Raw genomic sequence first — 22,745 nt, 5'->3', positions numbered from 1 at the left:
AACTTCAAACAAGAAACACTCTCCCACCACGTACCATACGATCGTCACGAATAAGCAAAGGCAAGAAAAATAGTAGTTGTTATAGTCATAAATCGTAATCAATTTCCGTACCTCTCTCATTCAACAGTCTAGATACAGCATCGGCATGATAAGTGTTTGAAAAAACAAAAGTAATACCATTTCATTCATCAATGTCATCATCTCTTTCCATCTCCTCCACCTTCAACCTCCACACCGCCGTCATTTCCCCTAAATTACCTCCGCCCATCTTGGTTCTGCTCATATATATATATATATATACCTATATATATATACCTATCTCTCTCGCTCAAAATCGTCTTCTCTTCATGAAGTCATCCCCGTGACAGACAGACAGACAGATAGGTACGTACGAGTAAAGAATAGAAGAAAAAAAAAACATTTAATATAACTAGAAAAAGAAAACCAAAAAAAGAAAGAAAATTCAACGTGTGCTGCGATTCGCTTTCGCCATTTTGTTCAAAGGAGGAGAGTAGCGAGGAAACTGGCAACCATACTATTGTCTTCGTCGTCGTCGTCGTGGCGAGGGATAGGCCTAGGTACCTATTTATGTAAATTCGAATATAATACGCTGTTAGCAGGTAGACAAAATGATGCTTCGAGAGAGGCCGTCGTGGTATTCTGCCCCGTTTCGTGTTCTGAAAGAAAAATGGCCCGTCCCGAATGGCGCTGGGAATTTATCTGTTGTCGTTGGTAGGTACCTAGGTATTGTGTTCTTTCTACTATTACCCCGCCGCCTACGAGTCTACATGTTGAGAGGACTCGATTTGTAGTGCGAGGCTAGGTACGCCCGACTGACTGATTGACTGACTGACTGGGGAGGTATAATAGTAGTTACCTAAGGTATGCAGGACATCCCACGCCACGAGTAAGGTTGTAGGTTGTAGGCAGTAGGTAAAGTCAGGTAAGGTAAAGCAAGACAAGGTACCCAAGCTTAGCGGACGTAGCTGCGGTGCGACGGACGATCATACACGACCTCGCGCTCGACGATACGCTCGTCGTCCACCGTGTCCCAGTTCAGCGAGTGTCGGTGACGGTGCCGTCGGTCCCAGTCGCGGCTCCACTGGGCCTCTTCGGCTCGGCGCCTCTTGGCCCGACGGATGTCGTCCGACACGGTCACCAGCTCAAGAACGTCCTCCTGTTTGGGAAAAAAGTCTCATTAGTATGCCGATCTCATCGAAAGACTGTGCGACGTGGGGATGGATAGATAGATGGATGGATGGATCGGATGGATGATGCAGTGGTAGTGTAGTGCACCTAGTGGTAGCACGGAAATAGGCTAAGAGAATGGGAACTGAGACTTACATAGCGCAGGTACTGCATAACGTAGAAGAACCACTCGGTCTCCTCGTACTCGTACCCCATCCGCTCGATCGCCTCCCGCGTGACGAGGTCCTTGGTGATCTCCGTCCACATCTCGTTGCGCTTGCGGGGCGGCGCCCTGTCGCCGTCCCGGATCGAGATCCGCCGGTCCTGGATCTCCTCGACCTCGACGTCCCGGTCCCGGTCGCGCGACCTCTCCCGCTTGTCGTACACCTGTATGCTGAGCCGCTCCCGCTCGCGCGACGGCTCCCGTTCCCGCTCTCGCTCCCGCTCTCGAATGGACTCCCGGATCGGCTCGCTGACGGCGCTGATGGGCGTGCCCTCCCGCTCCGGGATGAACTTGGACCGCCGCACCCCGCTGTACCGCTGCCAGGTGACCTCTGCGGAGGCGCCGCCGACGCCGTCCATCTTGACGCGCTCGGTGCCGGGCGGCACGTCGATGATGGTCCAGTCCTTGGTGGCGCCGTGCAGGGCCTCGCCCATGCGGCCGCGCGAGTCGATCTTGTCCGTGATGTACTCGGCCTCGTCCTCGAGGTCGGGCCGGGGGGGCGGCGCCGCCGAGTGCGCCCGCCGCCGCGAGTCCACGCGCACGATCTCGTGGTCCCGCTCGATCAGCAGCTCGTCGTCGTCGTAGTACGTGGGCTGCCGCCGGGGACGGGGCCGCTCGCGCTCGCCGCGTGGGCGCGACCGCGACCGCGTGCGCTCCCGGATGTCCACGTCCGTCTCGCTGCGCCGGATGTCGATGTCGATGTCCAGGTCCCGCTCTCTGATCTGAGGCGGTGCGGTGCGCGGGGGTGGAGGAGGAGTGGGAGGTTTAGCCCGAACAAGGCCTATTTTTTGACATGTTAGCCTCAAAAGTTGTTTTGGGTTACGAAATTTTAATAGGTGAATCGGCGTAACTTACCATGATCGATGTCACGATAGTGCGTGATGACCTCACGCTCGATGGTAGGTCCCCTGATGACTGGCGGTGGTGGAGGTGGGGACGGGGGTGATGGGCTAGGTGAGGGGGCTCGTTCCTTTTCACGCTCAATGCGTAGATGAATGAGATCTCGCTCTCGCTCTCTGTCCGGGGTTGGCGACCTCTCCCGTCGCCTCTCAATTTTGCGAGCTTCCACTCTCACAGCGGCGGGTGGTGGAGGTGGAGATGGAGATGGAGATCGTTCGATAAATCTGGGCCGACGCTCCGGAGGCATGGAGGGAGCCCGTTCACGCTCCCTGTCGACGATGCGCTCCCGGTACCGCACAGGGCTGGGGCTGCGACGTCTGCGGTCGATGGTCTCAACCTCACGCTGGCGCAGGACCAGCGGGCCAGCCTCCGTCCTCCTAACATCTTCTCTGAGAAATGCGGGGGTGCGGTCTCTATCTACGTCTTCATAATCCCTCACGGCTGCTCTGCGTGGCGGGCTGCGACGTCGCGGCAGGGGATCTAAATCGTCATCCCGAGCCGGTGCCCTCCGCGGCGGGCCGGAATCATAATATCTGTCCTCCACGTCGGACCGATTGGTTCTATAAGACATCTCCTCGAGCCTTGAGCTTTAAAATATAAGCCTTTGAATATTCAAAATGATCGCTGAGGGGGAGAGAATGATGAAAAAAGATGAGTTATGTCAAAAATTGTGAACGTTGAAGGATTCACCGCTGAGATGCGTCACTCTGCGGCGGTAGCGGGGTAGATGAGCAACTTCAATAGCTGTAGACTGATGTGGAAAGGATCAACATGAAGCATGAATAAGAATACCGTACCGTAGGACTTGCGTGCCGCGGCTGTTTAACCTTGAATCTCCTGATATATTGTGGAAGTATTAATCCCTCGAGCAGAATATATGTAAAATACTGACGGTTGATGGTTTAACAGAAGTTAGAAAAAGGTTGGAATGGAAGATCAGTCTGAGTTATTAGAGCTGAAAGGTTGTCAGAAGGACCTTGAGCTGGTGGGGGGGTCACACGATTTGTAGGCCGGGATTTGTGCCGTTTGCTTGTTCCTGTGAACTGTGAACCACCTAGGTACCTAAGCTAAATAAGGCCTCGTCGGATTGGGTGTCAATGGTGTCAAGGGCAGTGATACAAAACTGACAGGTTCACGGAGAGAAGATGCCAGATTTCGTCGCGAGTTAAAAGTGTAATTCTGGACTGGAGAGAAGCTAAGGGAAGACAAACGTCGTCATATCACAGCAAGCTGGGAGGCCCGGGACTAATAAAGCATACGAAAAGTAGCAGGGGGGGTTCGCTTGGAGCGGTGGATGGGAATCAAGGAAGGCTAGGGCTGTTAAGCTAAGCTAAGCTCCTCACGAACCTGGCGATACCACGTCTGGTACGAGGAAGAGGAGAGTGGAGGGGGGGAAGGGGGGGTAGCGGGTAGAAGAGAAGAATATCACGGAATCAGGCGAAGAAGTGTATGCAGGTAAACAGCAATAAGGAAAGATAAGTGGAAAAGGTATACCAATTCAACACTGTACTGTACTGTAGATGATGGACTTCAGATTGTGGCTTGGCTGTTTTTTGGTTTCGATTATGGCTATGGCTATGGCCCTTTTTCTTTTACCCCCATGCTACGGATCCGTAGTGCGTCCCGAGTTTGGATCCTTGTATATTCTTGGTATCCTGTATCCATATGGACGTCTCTAATGTTTCTCATATCTCGATTGTCTTGAGATTCTGTGCGAATCTGCCTGCCCGTATCTCTTACTCACTTCTCACTTATTCACTCAGCAGATCCGCTGCAGGCTGAGCGTGATAGCCAGGACGGATGCCCTCGTGAGACAAGCGAGGCCGTGCTAAGTATGTGAGACAAGTAAACGGCCATACGCTGTTGGGCAGCCAAAAAAAAAATGAGCAGGCCCAAGCAGGCAGCGCATCCCAGGTCCAGTAGCGTTATGCAATATCGACCATGCGATATACTGGGGCATGCCACGCGCCACCTTTTGCTCACGATACCTCCTCTGGACTGGCCTGTTTTGTTTCTTGGATGGGGCTCTCAACTCATACTATGTATGCTTGCTGCTGCGTTGCTTCATTTTTACTGCGTGTTGCGAGCTGCGAGCTATGAGCTGCGCAACTGCGTCAGAAATGCCGAACGCTCTCCTCACTTTACCGATTTTACAGGAGTAGGCCAGTGGTTTTTCGTTTTTTCGGGTTTGTTCTTTTTATTCTTTCAGCATCGAAATAAATCGAATGCATCATACATAACACTCAGGTTGCATATTGTTTATGCCAAGTCGCAGCTGAGTGGATGGAGAGGTTGGTAGCAGGTGGTAGACGGGCATTCGGATAGGTGCAGAGAAAAGCCTGAAGGAACCTGAAGGACGAAAAAAAATGGTGGGGTTGAAACCAGTGGGGAGGACGCTGACGCAATGATGCAGTGGACTTTCCTTTCCCTGCCTTTTTTTTTGTTTTCTTTTTTTCTTTTTTTCTTTTTTCTTTTTTCTTTTTCTTTTTCTTTTTTGTCCTGTCTTTCCTGCCTTTTCTGCCTATCTAGCCGCTCCGGTTTTTGCTTAAGGGCTTCCGTGGAAATCCACCCGCACCCCAGCAAGTCTCCACGCTCGGACCATATTATCCTATTTTATGTAACTTCGTACCGACTTCGCTGCATCCAGATTCTACCATACCCAGTCATAGTCATCATATACGTACTGATTTTACCTAATAATATCCAGACGCTAATATGCTTAGATAATATCCACTGCTGCCGATCATATAATTCGTCACGGAGAGGCCAAAATCACGGGATTTTGATTCGACAATTCCTAAAAAGACACCAGATGCGAGATGCGTTCTAGTCAAAAACTTCTGCAAGGGAATTTCCCTGAACTACATAGTATGGGCACTATTGGATATCCATATCCATCGTGTTCTCCATATAATCAGGAACTCTGCCCCCCTTAGGAGGAGCTGTTATACATGACGATCTAACGGATCTGACTTATTGGGCATCAAGCCAGAAAAAAAATGAGATGGGCGTGTCGCTCTTCACGAACCCTGCGTCAGAATCACCCCTGACATCAACGAACTCGTATCTTGGGTCCTAGATCTCATAGGATAGGATACATAGACAACAGGGAGCTTTCTAGGCGTTTCGCTACCGCGTTTCTAGAGAGATCTCGTGACCAATTGAGCTTCGGCGTTGGTTCACTTTGGGCTGGATCTGCAGATCGAAGGTTAAGCCGGGCCGTACCGGATATCGTTAATGTTCTCGAATCTTGAATCTTGAATCCAGACTATCTACCTAGGTACCCGAAGGCTTCTTTTTAATGACATCACGCTTTGATGCGTGAGGCTCTGTCTCGCTAGGAATACCCCTGATGTATGATTCATACAGGTATTAACTTGTCCCTCAGGGCTGTTGTCAGTTCGACGAGTATGTAGCGAGTCTGATCAATACGCTCATCAGACTTTCTAGCCTCGTCTACTTTTTTTCATATATAAATAAGGCCCTATCGCTCTTAGAGATGTCGGCAGCTCACAGGCTCCCAGTGGATCCAAACTCTCCAGATATTTCAAGAACACAGCAACGAAGAAGCCTTCACCACCAACAACTATTTTACACAGTTATGGTATTATAACTTAACATTCTCTAGTTATATACATTACAATGGAGGATATATATATACAGAACAAGCCTAAGCCAGTTAGTCCTCTTTAACATGTTTTTTTATGTTAGGAACCCTTAGACATATTTGCCCAGCACCAGAAAATCCGTTGTTTTTTGGAGATCAATATTCAAAACCCAAGATGTAAATGTTTCCTTTCCCTTTTCTCTTCCAAGAGAGACCCCGATTTTTCTTATACAAGTGTTGTTCGTTTTTTTGTTTGTTTGTATCTGGCTCATTAGGTGCTAGTTACTCGAATAAATTAGGCTGGATCGGCCCTTAGCTCATCAACTCGACGGGTTTGGCATCCCCGGGCATCTCTTGGGGATGCTGTTGGTATTGGTGGTAATATTGCTGTTGCTGCTGCTGCTGGTAATATGCCCCGTTATCCCCCGTCGGCGTAGTATACACCCATTCCCCATTTTGCGTAAACCCTGCCTGTTGCGGGTACGCCACCGCCGTCGTCACTGCAGGTTGTTGTGCGTATCCGTCTGGAGTCACAGTATATCCCATCTGCTGCGGGTAAACGACTCCCCCTGGCTGTTGGGGCTGTTGTGATTGCTGCTGGCTGTACCCCGTCTGAACGGGCTGAGCCTGTGGATATCCTGCATAAGTCTGCTGCTGCTGTTGCTGCGCCGCCGCACCGTACCCATACGCATATCCGTCAGCACCAACACCCGTCTGAGCTGCAATCTGCGCTCCATCGGGTCCATACGCTGGTCCCGATCCATTATCCTCCGGTTTATTATACTGATCTCCCCTCGCCGCCGCCATCGCCGCCGCCGCCGCCTCGTCGATCCGTCGCTGTCGTCGACGCATCAGCCACAAGAGAAACGGCGTCCCCGCAAGCGCAATCACCCCCAGCGTCACCCCGACGCTTATTCCCGCTTTCTCGCCGTCGCTCAACTTCCCGTCTTCGTCTGGCGCCGGCATGCTCGTGGCTACGGAGCCCGGCGCCCCCACCGTCTGGCTCGTGTTCGTGCTGGGCAGCACCGTCGCAGCCTGCCACCGCCCGTGGTCCCCGTTCACTTCCACCACGCGCCCCCCGCTCACGTAGTACAGCCGCATAGTACGGCTCCCGACGTCGCTGGCGACCGCGATCGGCGCGCCCGCCGCGTCGGCTACGGGCCAGGACTTCTCGTCGTCTTCGGGCCGCGGGGATACGCTCCACGTGCTGTTACCACCACCGCCGCCGCCGTCGTTGCTGACCTGGTACAGCTTCTTGTCGGTGCCGATGTAGAACACGCTGCGCACGTCCTTGTTGTTGATCGTCACGGCGAGCGCGGACGCCTTCCCGTCCCACGCCGGTAGCGTGAAGTTCGGGCTGCTGGAGCCGAGCGTCAGGTCCGAGGCTTTGGTTGCGTTTGTCGAGTGGTTCCCCGTCCGTGTTAACGGCTCTGGGAAAGTCGCTGGAAAATTATGGTCAGCGCTATAAACAGGTAACTACCTACCTCGTTAAAATAAACCTTGAGAGTAAGTAGGTTAGGTGCTAGGTGTAGGTAAGGTGGTCTCACATAGATGCCACATATCGTCGCCGTAAAGCTGCGACGCCCCCATGTTCTCGGCATCTCGGGGCCTCACGACCGAGATATTGCCACTGGAAAATGTAGACCCGATAGCCTGGGAAGAAACCGCGTCGTGGGAAACAACCCCGTAGTAAGACCACGTCGTGGTACGCGTGTATCCGATCTCGTGGAGAGTGCCCTCGAGATCATTGTAGTATACTCTGTATCCTTCCACCGACCCGAGCAGCACAGCGGATATGCCCGAGTCCGGGGCGACTTTAGGCGCTCCCCCGGAGACGACGAACTCGCCCGTGTTTTCCCAGTGTCCCGTATTCCAATCGCATTTCAGCAGCGCATTGACGATCTCGTCACTGGTATCCATGTAGAAAATCGACGCCTGTTGGTTTGTTGTCAGCACGCTGGCGTCAGCAAAAAAAGGCACTCTCACTTGGCCTGGTCTGACCGGGCTCCACTTTCGCCATGGCGAGAGAGTGAGAAAGAGAGAGACAGAGAGAGTTTCTCATCTCAGCTCAAGTTTTTGACTTACCGTTGCGGTCTCGCCGTCCACCCACCCTGCCGCCGACAGGCTCGTCTTGTTCTTGGGCAGGTGGTCTTTGAAGGGGGCCACGAGCGTCTTGTCGTCCGGGAATATCGGCGTGTAGTTGCCGTTGCAGAGGCTATACCGTATGTTCCCCGTGTCGTCGTCCTGCATTATGAAGCTGGGCGCTTGCGTGTTCCACCACGCCGCGATGGAGCCGCATGACACTTGTCCGGCAAGCAGCCATATCGGTAGGTAAAACGTAGATGCGATTCTTGAAGACATTAGGTACCCTAGGTAGGTAGATTATCGTGAGGGAAGCCCCGTAGGAAAGGGGATCCGCTTAGATAAAGGTGATATTGAGAGACAGACAGAGAGAGAGGGAGTCTAGCATGTGAAAACACCAGCCATATTATCGTCAACAGAACAAGAATGGCAACGGAACATGAACGACGCGAAAACTATAAAATGAAGCCAAAGAGAGAGAGAAAAAAAAAGGAGTTATGAGAAAATGGGATCGATGAGATCTTACCTCTACTATGTAGGTACCTACCTGTCTAAGGTGTGCATGTATTGTACAATACCTATTTGGGGTACGCCACCTTGTAAGTGTGTGTGTGTATGTAAGTAGCATGGAGGTGCAGGGATACAAAAAAAAAAAAAAAAAAAAAAAGAAAAAAAAAGGAAAAAAGCCCCAATTTGATAGGTAATCCTGATCTACTAGATGATTTTCATTTATGTGCTGTCTCGCTCAGCTATGGGTGCCGTATTTACCGGGAACACTACCAGGTTTTGAGGAAGTGAGTGTGCCATTTACTTAGGGACCCGCAACGCAAAGCAGAAGAATTAAACGCTTTACAGTGTACGATACATGCCCTCCTTACGACCTGGGGTCTGGGGAGGAGAGGAAGACGGTTACACCGGAAAGGATTCGCGGTGGCTGCTCGCATTACTCTAGGTTTACCTACTCTAGCTCTATGTATGTTGGTAGATAATGTAAGTTCGGATCGACGACTTGGGCAATTCTAGCCCTAGACCGGCTGGATGAATTAGGTAGGTGAGATACGTTCGTGGGTGCATCGTATGTATGTATGTCTAGGAACTTAGCCTCTTTTAATGGGGGGGACTAACAAGTAATCGTCAGGGCTGGTAACTTAGAAAAGCAGATAGTATTCAGTTGGAGATATGTCTGTTTAACATACGTCGTTGAACCGTTGACGTTACAATATATAAACTAACTGGTTGCATTATATGTGATATGTGCGGTGTTGGTAATGTTAGTAATGTAGTTGGCTTTTTCTTTGGGGGTTAAAAGACACCTCAGGCCGTGACGTTTCGACGGTACATAGTAACAGCGGAGGATTGCCGCGGGTACCTGTTATTTTATATTGTACAAATTAATAAGGGGCACAGGCCATAGCTAATTGAGCAGGTTATAATTATAATAAAAGAAGAAAAAGGACTGGAAGCTTTACGAGGTATTAGAGCTAGGTATCCAAAACCAAACCAGCAGGCATATAAGTTCGTAGGAACTCGTATGTTGGAAATGGTTTTGAGCCTAGATTGGGCAGGTTCACAGTTGCATTTGTTGTTTTTGGCCCCGTACTCGGTTCACAGATCTGACGTCGTAGGCGGTATTTTGGGGCTGGGACTTTGTGGGGTCTTGATCTCATCTTAACTTGAGGTTTGGGCATGTGAAATTCATAATTCTAATAGTTAGTACCTAAGGTTGTACCAAACGGTTAATAAAACTCAACTCTTATATATTTCACGTCCTAAGGCCTCAGCAAACTCGAGGTCATGAGATAAACTATATCCTCGCTTCCGTGATTCCAATTTGTTAATTTGCTTTTCTTACAAAATCCGTGAGATCTAAATTCTTTAAGTCCTCGAAGAAGTTAGTACGAGATGCAACGAGTTTCCAGGAATAGCAGCTGCTGGCGCTCGAAAAAAAAACCACCTAACCAACCTAACACAATGCACGTGCACTAGACGACATACTATGTAACCCTGGCCGGGCATCCCGAGACAAGCCGGGTTCCTTCGTCCATTCTATTTTGAGACGATGTGGCTTGCTGGAGACTGTGGCAAAAGCAACTTCGTCCGTCTCATCTTTTTGTCTCCTGTCTCTCACAACCTAGGGCCTAGCTCATTTTAACCAATACGAATAGTCCTTTCCACGTATCCGCTAGTTGAAATTCAAGACATGTTGTACTTAAAAAAGGTGAAGCTACCTGTTAATCAAACGTTGTTTGTATATAACTGCAATGTCAGGCTTCATTCACTAAGGATCAGGAAAGCTCAACTAGTAACACAGCGGCAACGGGTTCTTCCCGCTCTCCTACCGTGGAGGTAAGCTTACATAGTACCTAGTAGAAGCGTGGTCGTTATCCCTGCATATCATGTCGTTTCATTCGGAACCCTATTCATGATCCAATCCAGTTCCGAAGCTTTGGACTCAGTGCCGCAGCTTCAGCCCAGACGGATCCTATGGCAGGTACCCAAGATTGCCAGCGAAATTTATATCTCCATTGAGAACGGCCACGCATAACTTCCAATTCTACCCGCTTATCCAATCGGATGGAACCGCTACCCCGGATTATGCCTTACTCAATAGACTTCAATTTAAACGGATCAAAATTCTACAATGCTTTCGTCTCAATAACCACGCCATTCAAAAATACGTTTTAGTTAGACTGGCGCAAAATAGCAATGTCGACTTTATGATACTCCCCCCCCCCCAAAATACTTTGAGAAATCGTAAGGGTAAATAAATCATAATCATGCTCGCATAACCGTACTAATCTATCTACCTAGGTATTGTCCCGATATTGTAAACTCCCAACCCAACCGGCCGACCACTATTCTCTAGTCTCCAATCCGTTTTCTTTTTTTCTTTCTCTACTCAGCAAGCCCGCGCTTCGCGTCCTTGGCTATGAGCCCGACTAGGCTCTTCTCGGGTAAGGGGTACGGCGGGCGCCCGCCGAGGATATCAACAACCTCTTTGTTGTCGAGCCAATGGGCCGCCGTCGGACGTCGGTTCTTCCAATCCGTCTCATGCTCTTCTACTTGCTTCATGGACGAGAAAACTACATTGGCGCCCTTGATACCGATAACGGACGCGCTTAGGGGATCCTTCATGATCTTTTCCGGGTTCTTCTGAGGCTTGGGGCCGTATTTCTCGAGGTGTTGAATGCACTTAATAGCTAATCTGACGGCACGACATCTGTCCATGGCTGAGGGAACACCACCCTGCTGCACGTGGCCGGGAATGCTGTCTCGTGATTCGAAACGGTTGTGAGCTTCTTCTCGGATGATATCCGCGATAAGCTTCGCTGTGAAGACTTTGCTTGCCTTTTCATTGACAAGAATTAATCGACCAGCTCGCGATTGACCTTTATCTTTAGTAAAAAGGTCCTTAAGATGTTTGACGTCTGCATTCAGCATATCCAAACTGATGCCCTCTTCCGGAATGTAGACAGCGCTCGCGCCGACGCCCAATCCTCCTAGAATTGCTGTATATCCGCACCTACCACCTTGGGTTTCAATAACGAAGACTCGCCTTCGGGTGGCCGACGCGGATTGCTTAATCTTGTCGCAATAAGCAACGAGTTCGTTGAGACAGGTGTCGGAACCTAAGGAATATTCTGTGCCCGGGACATTGTTCGAAATGGTCGCCGGCAGTAGAGTCATGGGAATGCAGAGCGAAGGGTACTTCGCTCTAGCTTTTCGAAGCTGTGAAACGGCATGGAAGGCCTCGAAACCACCAATTAGGAACAAAGCGTCGAATTCGTACTTCTCGATTAGCTCCGCAATTAGCTCCATACCAGATTCTTCCGGAAGCTCTCGGTTTGTTCCAATTTCAGAACCTCCTTTGCTTGCCCATCCGTCCACTTCAAGCCAATCAAATGGCCGGACAGCTCCTAGCGGCGTGTCGCCATGATGCCGAGCAAATCCAGCAAATCCATTGTGAATTGCAACAGGCGTATGTCCACCTGTAGACTTAAAGTTAGTCGATGCAGCGAAGAAAATGAATCTAGTAGTAGGGGTATCTTACGCGATCGGCAATAAGCCACACCTGCACGGATAGCAGCGTTCATACCGCCCGCCGGTGCCCCGACGTTGATAAAACCAATTTTCATTTTCTATAGCATAGTTAGCATCCGTATTTGATAATATCAGAGAGGAGATCTGTAAACTTACCTTGGAGTCATCTAAATGTATATCATGGTCAAGTCCTATGTTGGTAGTCATCATGTAAGAGTTGTATTGGTCGGAGAATTCCGTATCACGGAGTGACATTGCTTTATCGAAGTCCTGGGCTTCAATAGCCTTTGCTACCTTCTTAGTCTCCTGTACGGCTGCCATTAGAGGCTTTCGAACGATCTTGTTCTCGGTAATAGCGATGACACAAGTCTCGGTTTCTGGCGTAGCCTCAAGAACAGCCTTGACAGCTTCCACTCCCTGCAGCGTGGCGAGCATCCTGTCGTAGGCCACTGCAGTACCTCCTCGTTGAACGTGACCAAGGGTTGTGATACGGGTGTCTAAGGCCAGACCTTGTTTGTCGGCGAGGAGATCTTTCACCATCTCAGGCGTAATCTTGTTACCGTGCCTATCACGAGCGCCTTCCGCAATGATGACGATGGTTTTGCGCTTGCCCCAATCTCGGTGCTTGTGAAGTTAGCATAAAAGACCTTGGTATTTACGATGTTAAGCTTGAATACGTACCTTCCTGATGACTTGATGCATCTCTTCTTTCCAGTTATCTTCTCTAGGTTTCTCTGGGATAAAGATGAAGTCGGCACCGGTAGCTACACCTGCCATCAAAGCGAGCCAGCCGCAATGCCTACCCATTACTTCTATTACGAAAGCACGGGAATGTGATGAGGCGGTGGCTTCGATATAATCTACCATTTCGCACACGCGGGCCAAAGCGGAATAAGCGCCGATGGTGGCATCGGTTCCGGAAAGATCGTTGTCAATTGAACCAACGAGTCCTACAATGTTCAGATGTCTGTAAGGTTCGACTTGTTTTGGTTGTAATTGGCCTGTAGATACGAGCTCTTCGATTAGAGAAGGCCATTCGGCTCGGAATCTATCAGCACCGGTAAGGGAGCCATCACCGCCGCAGATAATGAGGGCGTCGATGCCATTGAGTATAAGGTTCTTGGCGGCGGTTAAACGTCCGGGGCGCTCGTAGAAGGCCATACACCTAGCGGTACCAATGAGTGTGCCACCTTCGGAAAGATATCCTCGAACATCGTTCCATCCCATTTTCCTGATGAAATTACCACCTTGGACTAGACCTTCGTAGCCTTCGTAGACGCAGTAAGGGTCGCATCCCATGTGAATAGACATTCGTACGACGGCTCGAACCACGGCGTTCATGCCTGGCGAGTCACCGCCGGAGGTCATAACGGCGATCTTTTTCTTTGTTGTAGCCATGCTGATCTAATAGATATTCCAGGTATGATATAGTAGGGATGGAGGTCTTAGAGGTAATTCGAGATTTGGAGGTTTTGGTTTTGAGGAAGGGGGCCGGGGGAGGAGGATAGGAGAGAGATATATAATGCCGACTAAACCAAGAGTTGGCACATCCAAAGGTAAAAAAAAGTAGAGGCAAAAGTAGAGGTTAAAGTAGAGGCGAGTCAAGAGGACATTAGAACTTATAGGACCTATAAATGCGTTCTTTTACATGATCCAATCAGCCCACGCAATCGACGTCAAATAGGGGAAAATATCAGGAGATAGCCGTGCTATTAATGCGACGAGGGAAATAAATAGAAAAAAAGGGTGACTTACCTATTATCCATGTACTTGCCTACTTCACATACGTGAGGTGTTATGCGCCGGACCGAGTAGAAAAAAAACAACGGTACGGTGATATAAACGAAGCTCTTATCAACTATCAGTGCGGGGGGAAAGCTATGGAAAGTCATGTAAGTAACGACCCTCTTACGTAGGTACGGATCTGTAGCGGGCAGTACAAATAAACCCCTCACTACATCACTACATTAGGTACTCCGTCCTCCGACATGTACCACCTATATACATACACCAACCTAGTTAAACAGTACCTAATTGTACATGCATGATGTAAGTCGGCCCCGTCTGTAAGTCTGTAACGTAATAAATGCATGCACCTACAACTTAACCCCAATTATATTGCAGCTGAGTGTTGAGGCTGAGTTATTTTTACTTGTTGAGCTCTTTTCTTTCTTATTACCTTTTATTCAAGAGCTACATACCACCTTTCTGCAATACCAGTATCGCTGTAAAATACTTGGGTAGTATTTAACGCGAGCTTGTTGAATAATTTCTTTCCTCGTAAGATATGGTACTAGTCGGCCAAGTTAGTAGTACTCTGATGGCCTTGGCCAAGTCGGCCCTATAAGTGGAAGCTGTTAAAATATCTTTGTTATAGGTATTACAGTGCGCGGAATGACTAAGGAGCACCTCTACATAACGGAGTTCGCCATGGAACGGCTGTCGACTTAGCGTTCAATTCATAACCTCATAACCCCCACTTGACGTACTATGCTATGGTACGTCAAGGTCTTGTTGAGGAAGATCTACTGCATGCGATGCCAAGAACTCCTCGAAGTGAGAATGCTCGAAATTCCCGCAGTGATAAAAAGTATATAAGTAGGTACCTCCTATAGACGATAGACATGCTCGTGATTAATGCTTTCTGTTGTTGTATCAAGCTTTTTCTGCACAAATTAATCTAGCGTTCCATAGGTTCGGGGGCGTCTCAACCCCCGTACGTTGCAGCAACTTAGGATGGCCATCAACAACATGATCTAAAAGTGGAACAAGTTGAAAAAAGAGCCGCTTGGAAGTCTAGGGCTGTCGTGAGATAGTATCGTGGGATAGGTGTGTCACATAATCTCGAATGATTCGGCAAAGGAAGCCTACATAAAGGCGCCATCCTCCACTACCTCTGTTAGCTGTTCTTGTAACTATGCCGTATACTGGGGATACACTTCGAGTAACCTTGATCATGCCATTAAAACCTTTTTAAGATTAAAAATTCGGCAAGATTCAGTTCGAGTTTGCGGCGTTGTCCGAGAATAAACCGGATTGAGAAATTAAAACTACAAGTAGTATGTCACGCAAGTGGCAACGATTCTCTACCACGAAGATATGAATGATTGTAAAGAATATGGTATTATTTATTTATTTAATTTTTGGGGGTTGGTAAAATACCTAGGTATTCTCATATTGTTGGCGGGAGAGGGTGAATTATATATACATGGAAATGGTAGGTGTAAAATATGCTTGGGGAAGCATGTGCTATGTGCTACGTAAATGCAAACTTGAACTTTGGGGGGCGCATTGAATGCTCTGATGCTCTAAATTCTAAGCTCGGATCTGTTCTATGCTGACTCATCAGGGACAAGGATCTTGACTGGGCTGCGCTGCATGCTTGTTCGCAGCTAGCTACTTAGCTCCATGTACTCCATGTACTTTGTACATATTGTTTCCTTTACATCTTCAAATCAAATCCATAATCCAATGCAAGCTCGAACATCCCATATTGCGTCTCCTCGAGTCCCACGGATAGAATTATAATCACTGCTAGAACGTATTATATAAATCCGCCAGCGATCGAGATGGCCTCCGGTTCACCATTCTCGCTACGTCCTTGGCCTATAGGCGACAAGAAACCGAAGAACCTCGGCGAGTTCATCGCGCGCATTAGCGTTCAAAGCGGTGGCTTTCGCAATGTTACAGAGGCTAAATTGCGCGAAGAGATTGCAGCTCAGGAAGATGGTCGCGTCGAAACCGAGGGTTCTTCCGACGAGGAGGAAGATGAGGATGCCGAGCTGAAAAGCGTTGTAGTTGCACGAGAAGAATTCTTAAAAAATATCGAGTAAGCCCTCGCGAGACGACGAATAGGAACTTCCTCTAAGCGGGAGCCTATGCTAATGATGGAATACCCAGAATCGCACACCAATCCGCCATGGTGAGTCTCGATTTCGTCTCCCTCCTTCTTACGAAACAAGATCCAAGAGCCTTGAACACGCTATCGCCCGAGCTGCGTGAACTAGTCGGCATTGGTACCCTAGGAGCCTCCAAGTTGAACGAGTCCAATATTACCGAAGAACGAAGGCAGGATGATATCGCTGTCGCAACTGGATGGAGGCTCATGGGAGTCAACAATATGGTGGATTCGGTTGTGGCAGCTGCAGAGAAACTTGAGAAAGAAATGCAGCTGGAGACGAAATATTGGGCTGATGTCTTGGCTGTCAGCGAAAATGACTGGGCTATTTGTGCCATGCCTCAGGAGAAACACACACTTGGTGTACGGTTTGGTTTCGCCGAGTCCGCCCCCGAGTTCAGGAATAGTAGTATTGCTCCCCTTAAACGCAATGATGATGGCACTGTTCACCTGGGGTTGGCTCGTGTCGGTGCTGGTTCTCAGAGAATTCGGGTTACCCTCAAGAAAAACGGCATAATTGTGGATCAGTCACCGTTACCTGGACGAATACCGGACGAGGCGCCTCTCCAGGACCGCGTACGTGAAGCCAGAAATACTGCCTTTCACCAGGAGTTATGGTACGAGCTCAATCGGGAAGCTCGTACCCTTCTTTCTTCTGATGTTTACTCGGATTCGTCGAGTATCACTTGGAAGCAGGACTCGGAAACGGATCTTATCTTCACTCTCGAAGACCTTGGTGAACCGGATAACGCCAATGAAAGAATATTAAGCACGCATTGTTCATGTACAGCATACTACATCTACGTGCAGTTCCTCTTATTCCAAGGTCACCGACAGAACTACTACCGACGCACGACCATGGCTCAGCTCCCACCTAATCGTATGCCACCACCCTATGCCATTCTCCGTGCAGTAATCGCAAGTAACGAGTATTTCCAGGATTGCAAGGCCATGACGGATTTCTTAGATGATTTAGTGTTTACGTTAAAACGTGCTGGCATCTCGACCGCTACTTGCAAGTCGACCACACAACCACTCGCACCTACGCTTCTCCAGAGCAACCTAACCCGTCGCAACGCCAAAACCGAGCTCAACTTTATAAACTATCTAGTGGGCCGTCTGGAATCTGCTTTTGAGTTGGCTATCACGCCGGAAGCCAAAGTTTTCGTGCGAGCCCGCGTCGTGGTCGTACCCTACATCCAAATGCACTTTTTCATCTCCCTTACACCATTCCCTCAAAATAACAACAATAACAACCCGGAGAGTAATAAGAATGACACGTCTATGAATGAAGGAGTGAAAAACCCCCTGGCGGATTTATACCCACCCACCGACGCGATACGCGAACCATATTCAAGTGCAAAGGATGCTATCTATTTTATTCAACAAGCTACGATACGCGCTCTCGCACACAAGTTAGCTGAAGCTACGGCGGAGAAACTAGGCAGGGACGATATATACTGGACCGAGACAGTGAACGGCCCCGGGGTAGTTGACGGGGATGATGGAGAGGCTCGAATCGGCCTTAAGGAAGATAACGACGGCCGTTTGATCCTGAGCCTCGATGGGCGATGGCAGGAAGGCAAGCGTACGTCCCGGTCTCTCTCGACGTGGAAAGCGGATCGGGGCGACGAGAAAGGAGACAGCATCGCGGACGCCGTCCTCCGGGTCATGCAGACGTATCCGCAACCACAGGGTGAAGGAGCGGCCGATTAGACATCGGACCACACCCTTGATAGCGAGACTATACAGGACTTTGTTAGCATGGCAAGCTCTCCTGCGAAACCCGACCAGTCTGCCAAGAAGTGGTTTTTAACAATGCCGTAAAAGTAGCCAGGTTTACTGCTGCAGAATTGGTTGTTGTCTTTTAAGGATGACTTTTACGGGAAAGGGTTCGGTGGATCGGGAGCAAGACCGGCAGGATGGCACTTAGCATTAGGTACCTGTTATATAGTTCCAGGGTACGGAAGTAGCTGGCTAGAAGTGACAATTGCAACAATACTGGATAATCCAATGTTAATGACTTCGAATAAGGTGTCAGGCGTGTAATCTGGTGAAAGGTTTAGGTATTTCACATGACCACCATTGGTATCACATGCATGGGACCCACGTAACCCCCCTATCCGATGATTTACCCCTGAACCCTTAAACGACAGAGATACCTTTAATAAAGGACTTACGTGTATGTAAATAAAAGGTAAGCGGCATTGTCACGGTCATGTGAGTCCTTAGAGCTTATTGAAATATTTCGTTACTAAAAGATTAACGTAGGACTTATAGCACATGAACTGCCGTCTCAGCGGGTGTTGCCAGTTAGCCTTAAGCAAGGTTTTATGTGAAATACCAAGACTGGAAAGGAGCGCATTAATTCATGTCAACTAATTCTCTAGTGGAAGTGCAAAGATGCACAACGAACACACTTAAAAGCTCCGTTGGTCAAGATGGTTATTGGTTGAAACACCAAGCCTGAAAAGAAACGCACGAATTCATATTAACTTGTTCCCTAATGGAAGCGTGAGGATGAAGAAGAATGCAGCGCAAAGAAAGAAAACCACCTATAGCAACGTCCACTATCGCGAAAGTAATCCAGACACATCCTCCATAGTACACACATATACAAACATAGCTCGTCTCCCGTCATTCGCCGTGAGGCGATAACCATGTACAAAATGAAGACACTGTACGAGGACAGAGACACTCCGTCTTTCCCCTCCAGGTAGTAGCTTGGACTGTATGTCCTGATAGGCTGTATACCTTTAGTAAAAACGCCATCGTAATGCTCATCCACGTATCCCCTAAACTAATGGCTGTGATTTATGTGCAGAGCACATCGTGTCGCAGACATGTGTTGTAGACTTGAATCAAACCCCTTTTGTCAGAATCATAGGGGGCAGTTAGTCACTTGCAGCTAACAAAAGGCAAAAAAGAAAAAGGAAAATAAAGAAAAGACTGGAATAAAAGTGGCCGCATGAAAGTAAACCACCAATTGTCGGAATGGATTATGTGGACCAGAGCTATCGAGGTCCTGAAGTTTATTTCTTGGAGCCCACACCAAAGAGAAACGCGAGGTCCTCGGTGCCAAGTTTGCTCGAATCCCCATTCGATGTACCATCGCCCTGCAGTGCGAATTCGACAATCTTTCGCTTTTGCTCTTGAGTGGCCATAATTCGATCTTCCACAGTCCCCTCCACAAGGATTCGGTGGACTGTAACGTCGCGCTGTTGACCAATACGATACGTGCGGTCGACGGCTTGATTCTCAACGTACGGGTTCCAAAACGGGTCCATGAGAATAACCTGCGAAGCCACTGTCAGGTTGAGGCCCGCGTTTCCGGCTTTGAGTGACACCAGCATAACCTTCACTTCAGGGTTTTCGGTAAATTCGTTAACTGCCTCGTCACGTTTAATAGCGGTCATGCTACCATCGTATCGACCAACTCGAATATGAAGCGCATCTTCGATTGCGATTTGAAGCAGATCAAGAAAAACGGTCCACTGCGAGAAAACTATGACCTTTTCTTTTGTGGTATTCTGGATATCTCCGATGATCTCACAGCACTTGGTCACCTTGGCTGAAGGCTGCCAAATTGAACGTAAGGTTCGGAAGTACTTTTCGCGGGCGCGCATATTGTGCCTTGCCTTCTGGCACAGCTTTGCAAGTTCTTCCGGCACGAACTTGGCTGAACATTCCCAATGAGAATCATCTGAATTATCTGAGTCGTATGAAGAGTCGGTGTCATCAGTATCGTCAGTATCGCCACCCGTCTCGGATTTCTTTACTGCCATGACTGGCTTAGGTTGGTGCACCTTCGAGAATGAACTAAATTTGATTATCGCAAACTCGCCCTTATTGTGACAAGCTGGACATTCAATTTGCCCGTTGAGGGACTGATCCTGCCCTGCGCGTATTCGATTCTGAGCTATCAGGTTCGAAAATGCCTCAGCACAGGGTGGGCAAAGTAAATCTGCGCAAGGACACATAATAGAAGGCTGTGCCATGATGACATCAAAACACACGGAACATTGGAAGGGTCCAGTTCCCTTGATACGCTCAACTGCCTCCGGGCTCAGTCTGCTGGCGAATTTCTCTGCCTCTTCCTCCTGGATATCGGGTGGGACCAATTCTAAATCCGTGAGGTGCAGATACGGGTGACAACATGCTTGACGTAGGCGTAGTAGGAGTACCAAGACTTTGGTATAATGTCTACCGATGGTTCCAGCTCTGAGATACTTGCTGAATTGGACACGAGCATCCTTCTCAAGAGTATTGTAAAATTCTTTTTGATCCGAGTCAAACACAACATGATCAACGACTTCGATTTTCTCTTTCAACTGGATGATTGGCTTTCCATCTATCTTTGACTTCTTGGTCCGTCGGAGTAGAATAGAATTGAGAAACTTCTGTAGCGACTTCATTGCCTTGGACCTTGTGTCAGTAGTGCCCGAAAATTTACCTTTCGGCTGCAGAGATCCAAACGCCTGTGCGATACAGTTAGCATAGTAATTCTATATTTTCATTGTTGTTGATAAAAAACTTACTTTCTTGAATTCTTCGACCTTACAGTACGGTTGAATCTTTAGGAATCGGATAAGGGGAGCAAGTTCGTTTGGTCCGTTCTGCATTGGTGTTCCACTTAGGCACCAGCGATACTTAGCCTTTATCTGGCAAACAGCCAGTGAAGCTTTGGTTCTGGGATTCTTGATACACTGTGCCTCATCAAGAATTACTCGGTAAAAGCAGCTGTTGGGGCTTATAAATGGGCAGATCTGAGATAGGTAACCATTATCGGCGGGGAATCCAGCTTTCGTGGCCTCATTTATATATTTTTCTCTCCGATTGTATTCGGAGACCAGCATTCCGTAGCTTGTCAGCACAACATCATATTTGCAAAGCTGTTTGTACTCTTTCTTGCTTGAATGGTACAAGAAGACTTTAAGCTGACGGTCAGGTAGGATCTTTTGCTTGATCTCTCGCTGCCATTGATTGAGTAAGGCTACAGGCGCAACGATTACGTTGGTCTGGAATAGTTAGCATAGTTCATATAGAACTTGAGGAATCCTTACTTTCACGTTAGCCCAAGTTTGTGGTTCGGCGTCACGACTGAGCATCAGAGCAATGGTCGTGAGTGTCTTTCCAAGTCCCATGTCATCGGCAAGGATACCACCGTTAATCTTCATATTTTTCTCCATTTGCTTCATCCATTTTAATCCCAATAGCTGGTGCTTGTAAAGGGGGTATCGTAACGCATCTAGAGGACCTGGTGGGTTCTTAAGGGCGTTGGATGACTTATTAGGAGATAGTTGAAGGCCGTGGTTAACACCAGACGCTGTTTCATCTGCAGAAAGAGGTTCTCCTAACAGATTACAGCCACTTGATCTGGTCAACTCCTCAAATAGTTGATCTGCGGATAGCGACTCCTCTAGTTCGGCATCCGGGGGGGATATAGTGATCCGGCGAAATTTGCTAATTGGGATTTCAAGGTCCTCGGATGACTCTAAATAGTCTGTAAAATTTCGCTTTCTTCCATTGACGTCCGCAAGGCTCTCAGGTGATTCACCAGCTTGATTTATACCAGTGCCTTGATAGGGAGCTAAATGACAAAATGATTAGCTTAATACTATTAAAGCAGACAGGAATAAAGCCAAAGAGACACAAGGTAAGTGTAAGAGAGGGGTGGTAAAGTGAGAGTATAACTGGTCAAATCATCTCAAATCTCTAGAGATGGAGTATACCGTTGCATAAAATGTGTATGGGATGGCAAAGGTGTAATAGTAGTGAGAGGGGAGAGATAGTCTCTTAAGTCAGGAAATACCTTACCTTTATGAAGCTCAATATAATCTGATGCCATCTTGAAGTAGAGGCATGGAGTGGTATTGGAATTGGTGGGAAACCTATTGGACGACAATGAGATATCGGCGATGTGAATGTACTGAGGAAAGATGTATCGGTCGGCGATGGTACAACTACCAAAGATGAAATAGTAGTGGTAATTGGGAGTGACGGCGATGTGAATGTATGAAGGAAAGATGCACTGGTCAGCAACGTCACTGCCGCTAGAGTGAAATGATAGTGAGTAGGCCTGTCGGCGACGTTGGTAAAACCCTACTACACTGACCTAGGTTTTTGTTTAGGTCACAAGGGAAGGTAGGATAGGATTGAATTTACTGCGTTATACCGGTGAATACTTTTACGGCAAATAAGTGTTTGAAGACTGGTAGTCAAGTGCGACGTTGTTGGTTGACGGGAGAACTGGTCAAGTGTACGAATTGCACAGCAACAGCCCGTTACTCATAGTAATGTGCAGTGGCAATTGAAGGACGAATAAGTAGAGAGAAGGGAAACAAACAATGTTTTAACCGAAGTGCAGCGCGTTAGAAATCAAAGACGCGTTGCGTTGCTGGTTAAAAGGTTTGTTCTGATGAGGTGTGAAGGTGGAAAACCCTGAGTCATAAAGGGGAGGCTGCACGAAATTTATACCCAGAGAAAAGGCAACACGAGCGCAATAACCAGACACAACTCCCAAAAGGATGCATGTGTAGATGCAACTGCCGTGGAAGAATGGTAATTGGTCGTGGGATGAAAAAACTTGATCTAGAGCCTCAGTTGAGGACGTCGCAGTTGCCATTACTGCGTTCCGTTCCGGGGCAACCGGGATTGACAGGAAAGTGCATTGTAGTTTCTAGTCCCGACGGTTGCCTATTTGAGTACTTGCCATAAATCCGAATTTCCCAACAGTCGGAAAGTGCTGTCAGCTTGTGATACATGTATTTACAAAGGGAGAACGTGCTTTCCATAGGTACGATAGA

The 22,745-nt window shown here is 48.3% G+C and overlaps 5 protein-coding genes across 5 annotated transcripts; 1 reads left to right on the top strand and 4 right to left on the bottom strand.

Moving 5' to 3' along the window:
- Positions 1-973: 973 nt before the first annotated feature.
- Positions 974-2,882, bottom strand: F4812DRAFT_463488 (uncharacterized protein; the record flags this gene model as incomplete). Its single annotated transcript, XM_047938215.1, has 3 exons — positions 974-1,177; positions 1,345-2,192; positions 2,267-2,882. The coding sequence occupies 3 exons, from the start codon at positions 2,880-2,882 to the stop codon at positions 974-976; spliced, it is 1,668 nt and encodes a 555-aa protein (XP_047785975.1).
- A 2,803-nt stretch (positions 2,883-5,685) lies between these two features.
- On the bottom strand, positions 5,686-8,527 carry F4812DRAFT_236516 (uncharacterized protein). The gene is made up of 3 exons (XM_047930583.1): positions 8,004-8,527; positions 7,466-7,853; positions 5,686-7,360 (listed from the first exon to the last, which is right to left on the bottom strand). Exons 1-3 carry the CDS (start codon positions 8,277-8,279, stop codon positions 6,231-6,233), a joined length of 1,794 nt encoding a protein of 597 aa, XP_047785974.1. The 5' UTR covers positions 8,280-8,527; the 3' UTR covers positions 5,686-6,230.
- A 1,996-nt stretch (positions 8,528-10,523) lies between these two features.
- F4812DRAFT_236430 (6-phosphofructokinase) lies at positions 10,524-13,557 on the bottom strand. Its single transcript, XM_047930582.1, has 4 exons — positions 12,723-13,557; positions 12,198-12,665; positions 12,052-12,139; positions 10,524-11,989 (listed from the first exon to the last, which is right to left on the bottom strand). Exons 1-4 carry the CDS (start codon positions 13,437-13,439, stop codon positions 10,896-10,898), a joined length of 2,367 nt encoding a protein of 788 aa, XP_047785973.1. The 5' UTR covers positions 13,440-13,557; the 3' UTR covers positions 10,524-10,895.
- A 1,663-nt stretch (positions 13,558-15,220) lies between these two features.
- F4812DRAFT_445916 (subunit 17 of mediator complex-domain-containing protein) lies at positions 15,221-17,953 on the top strand. Its single transcript, XM_047935599.1, has 2 exons — positions 15,221-15,870; positions 15,942-17,953. Exons 1-2 carry the CDS (start codon positions 15,611-15,613, stop codon positions 17,653-17,655), a joined length of 1,974 nt encoding a protein of 657 aa, XP_047785972.1. The 5' UTR covers positions 15,221-15,610; the 3' UTR covers positions 17,656-17,953.
- Positions 17,954-18,784: 831 nt separating this feature from the next.
- Positions 18,785-22,039, bottom strand: F4812DRAFT_236408 (SNF2 family N-terminal domain-containing protein). The gene is made up of 4 exons (XM_047930581.1): positions 21,757-22,039; positions 21,003-21,529; positions 20,478-20,957; positions 18,785-20,417 (listed from the first exon to the last, which is right to left on the bottom strand). Exons 1-4 carry the CDS (start codon positions 21,785-21,787, stop codon positions 18,972-18,974), a joined length of 2,484 nt encoding a protein of 827 aa, XP_047785971.1. The 5' UTR covers positions 21,788-22,039; the 3' UTR covers positions 18,785-18,971.
- Between the last annotated feature and the right edge of the window lie 706 nt (positions 22,040-22,745).

The sequence above is a fragment of the Daldinia caldariorum genome (genome assembly GCF_022478825.1).
Source record: "Daldinia caldariorum strain CBS 122874 unplaced genomic scaffold F4812scaffold_25, whole genome shotgun sequence".
NCBI classification, from domain to species: Eukaryota; Fungi; Ascomycota; class Sordariomycetes; order Xylariales; family Hypoxylaceae; genus Daldinia; species Daldinia caldariorum.
The sequence above is the reverse complement of the archived record's forward strand: the minus strand, read 5'-3'. Positions and strand labels throughout refer to the sequence as shown.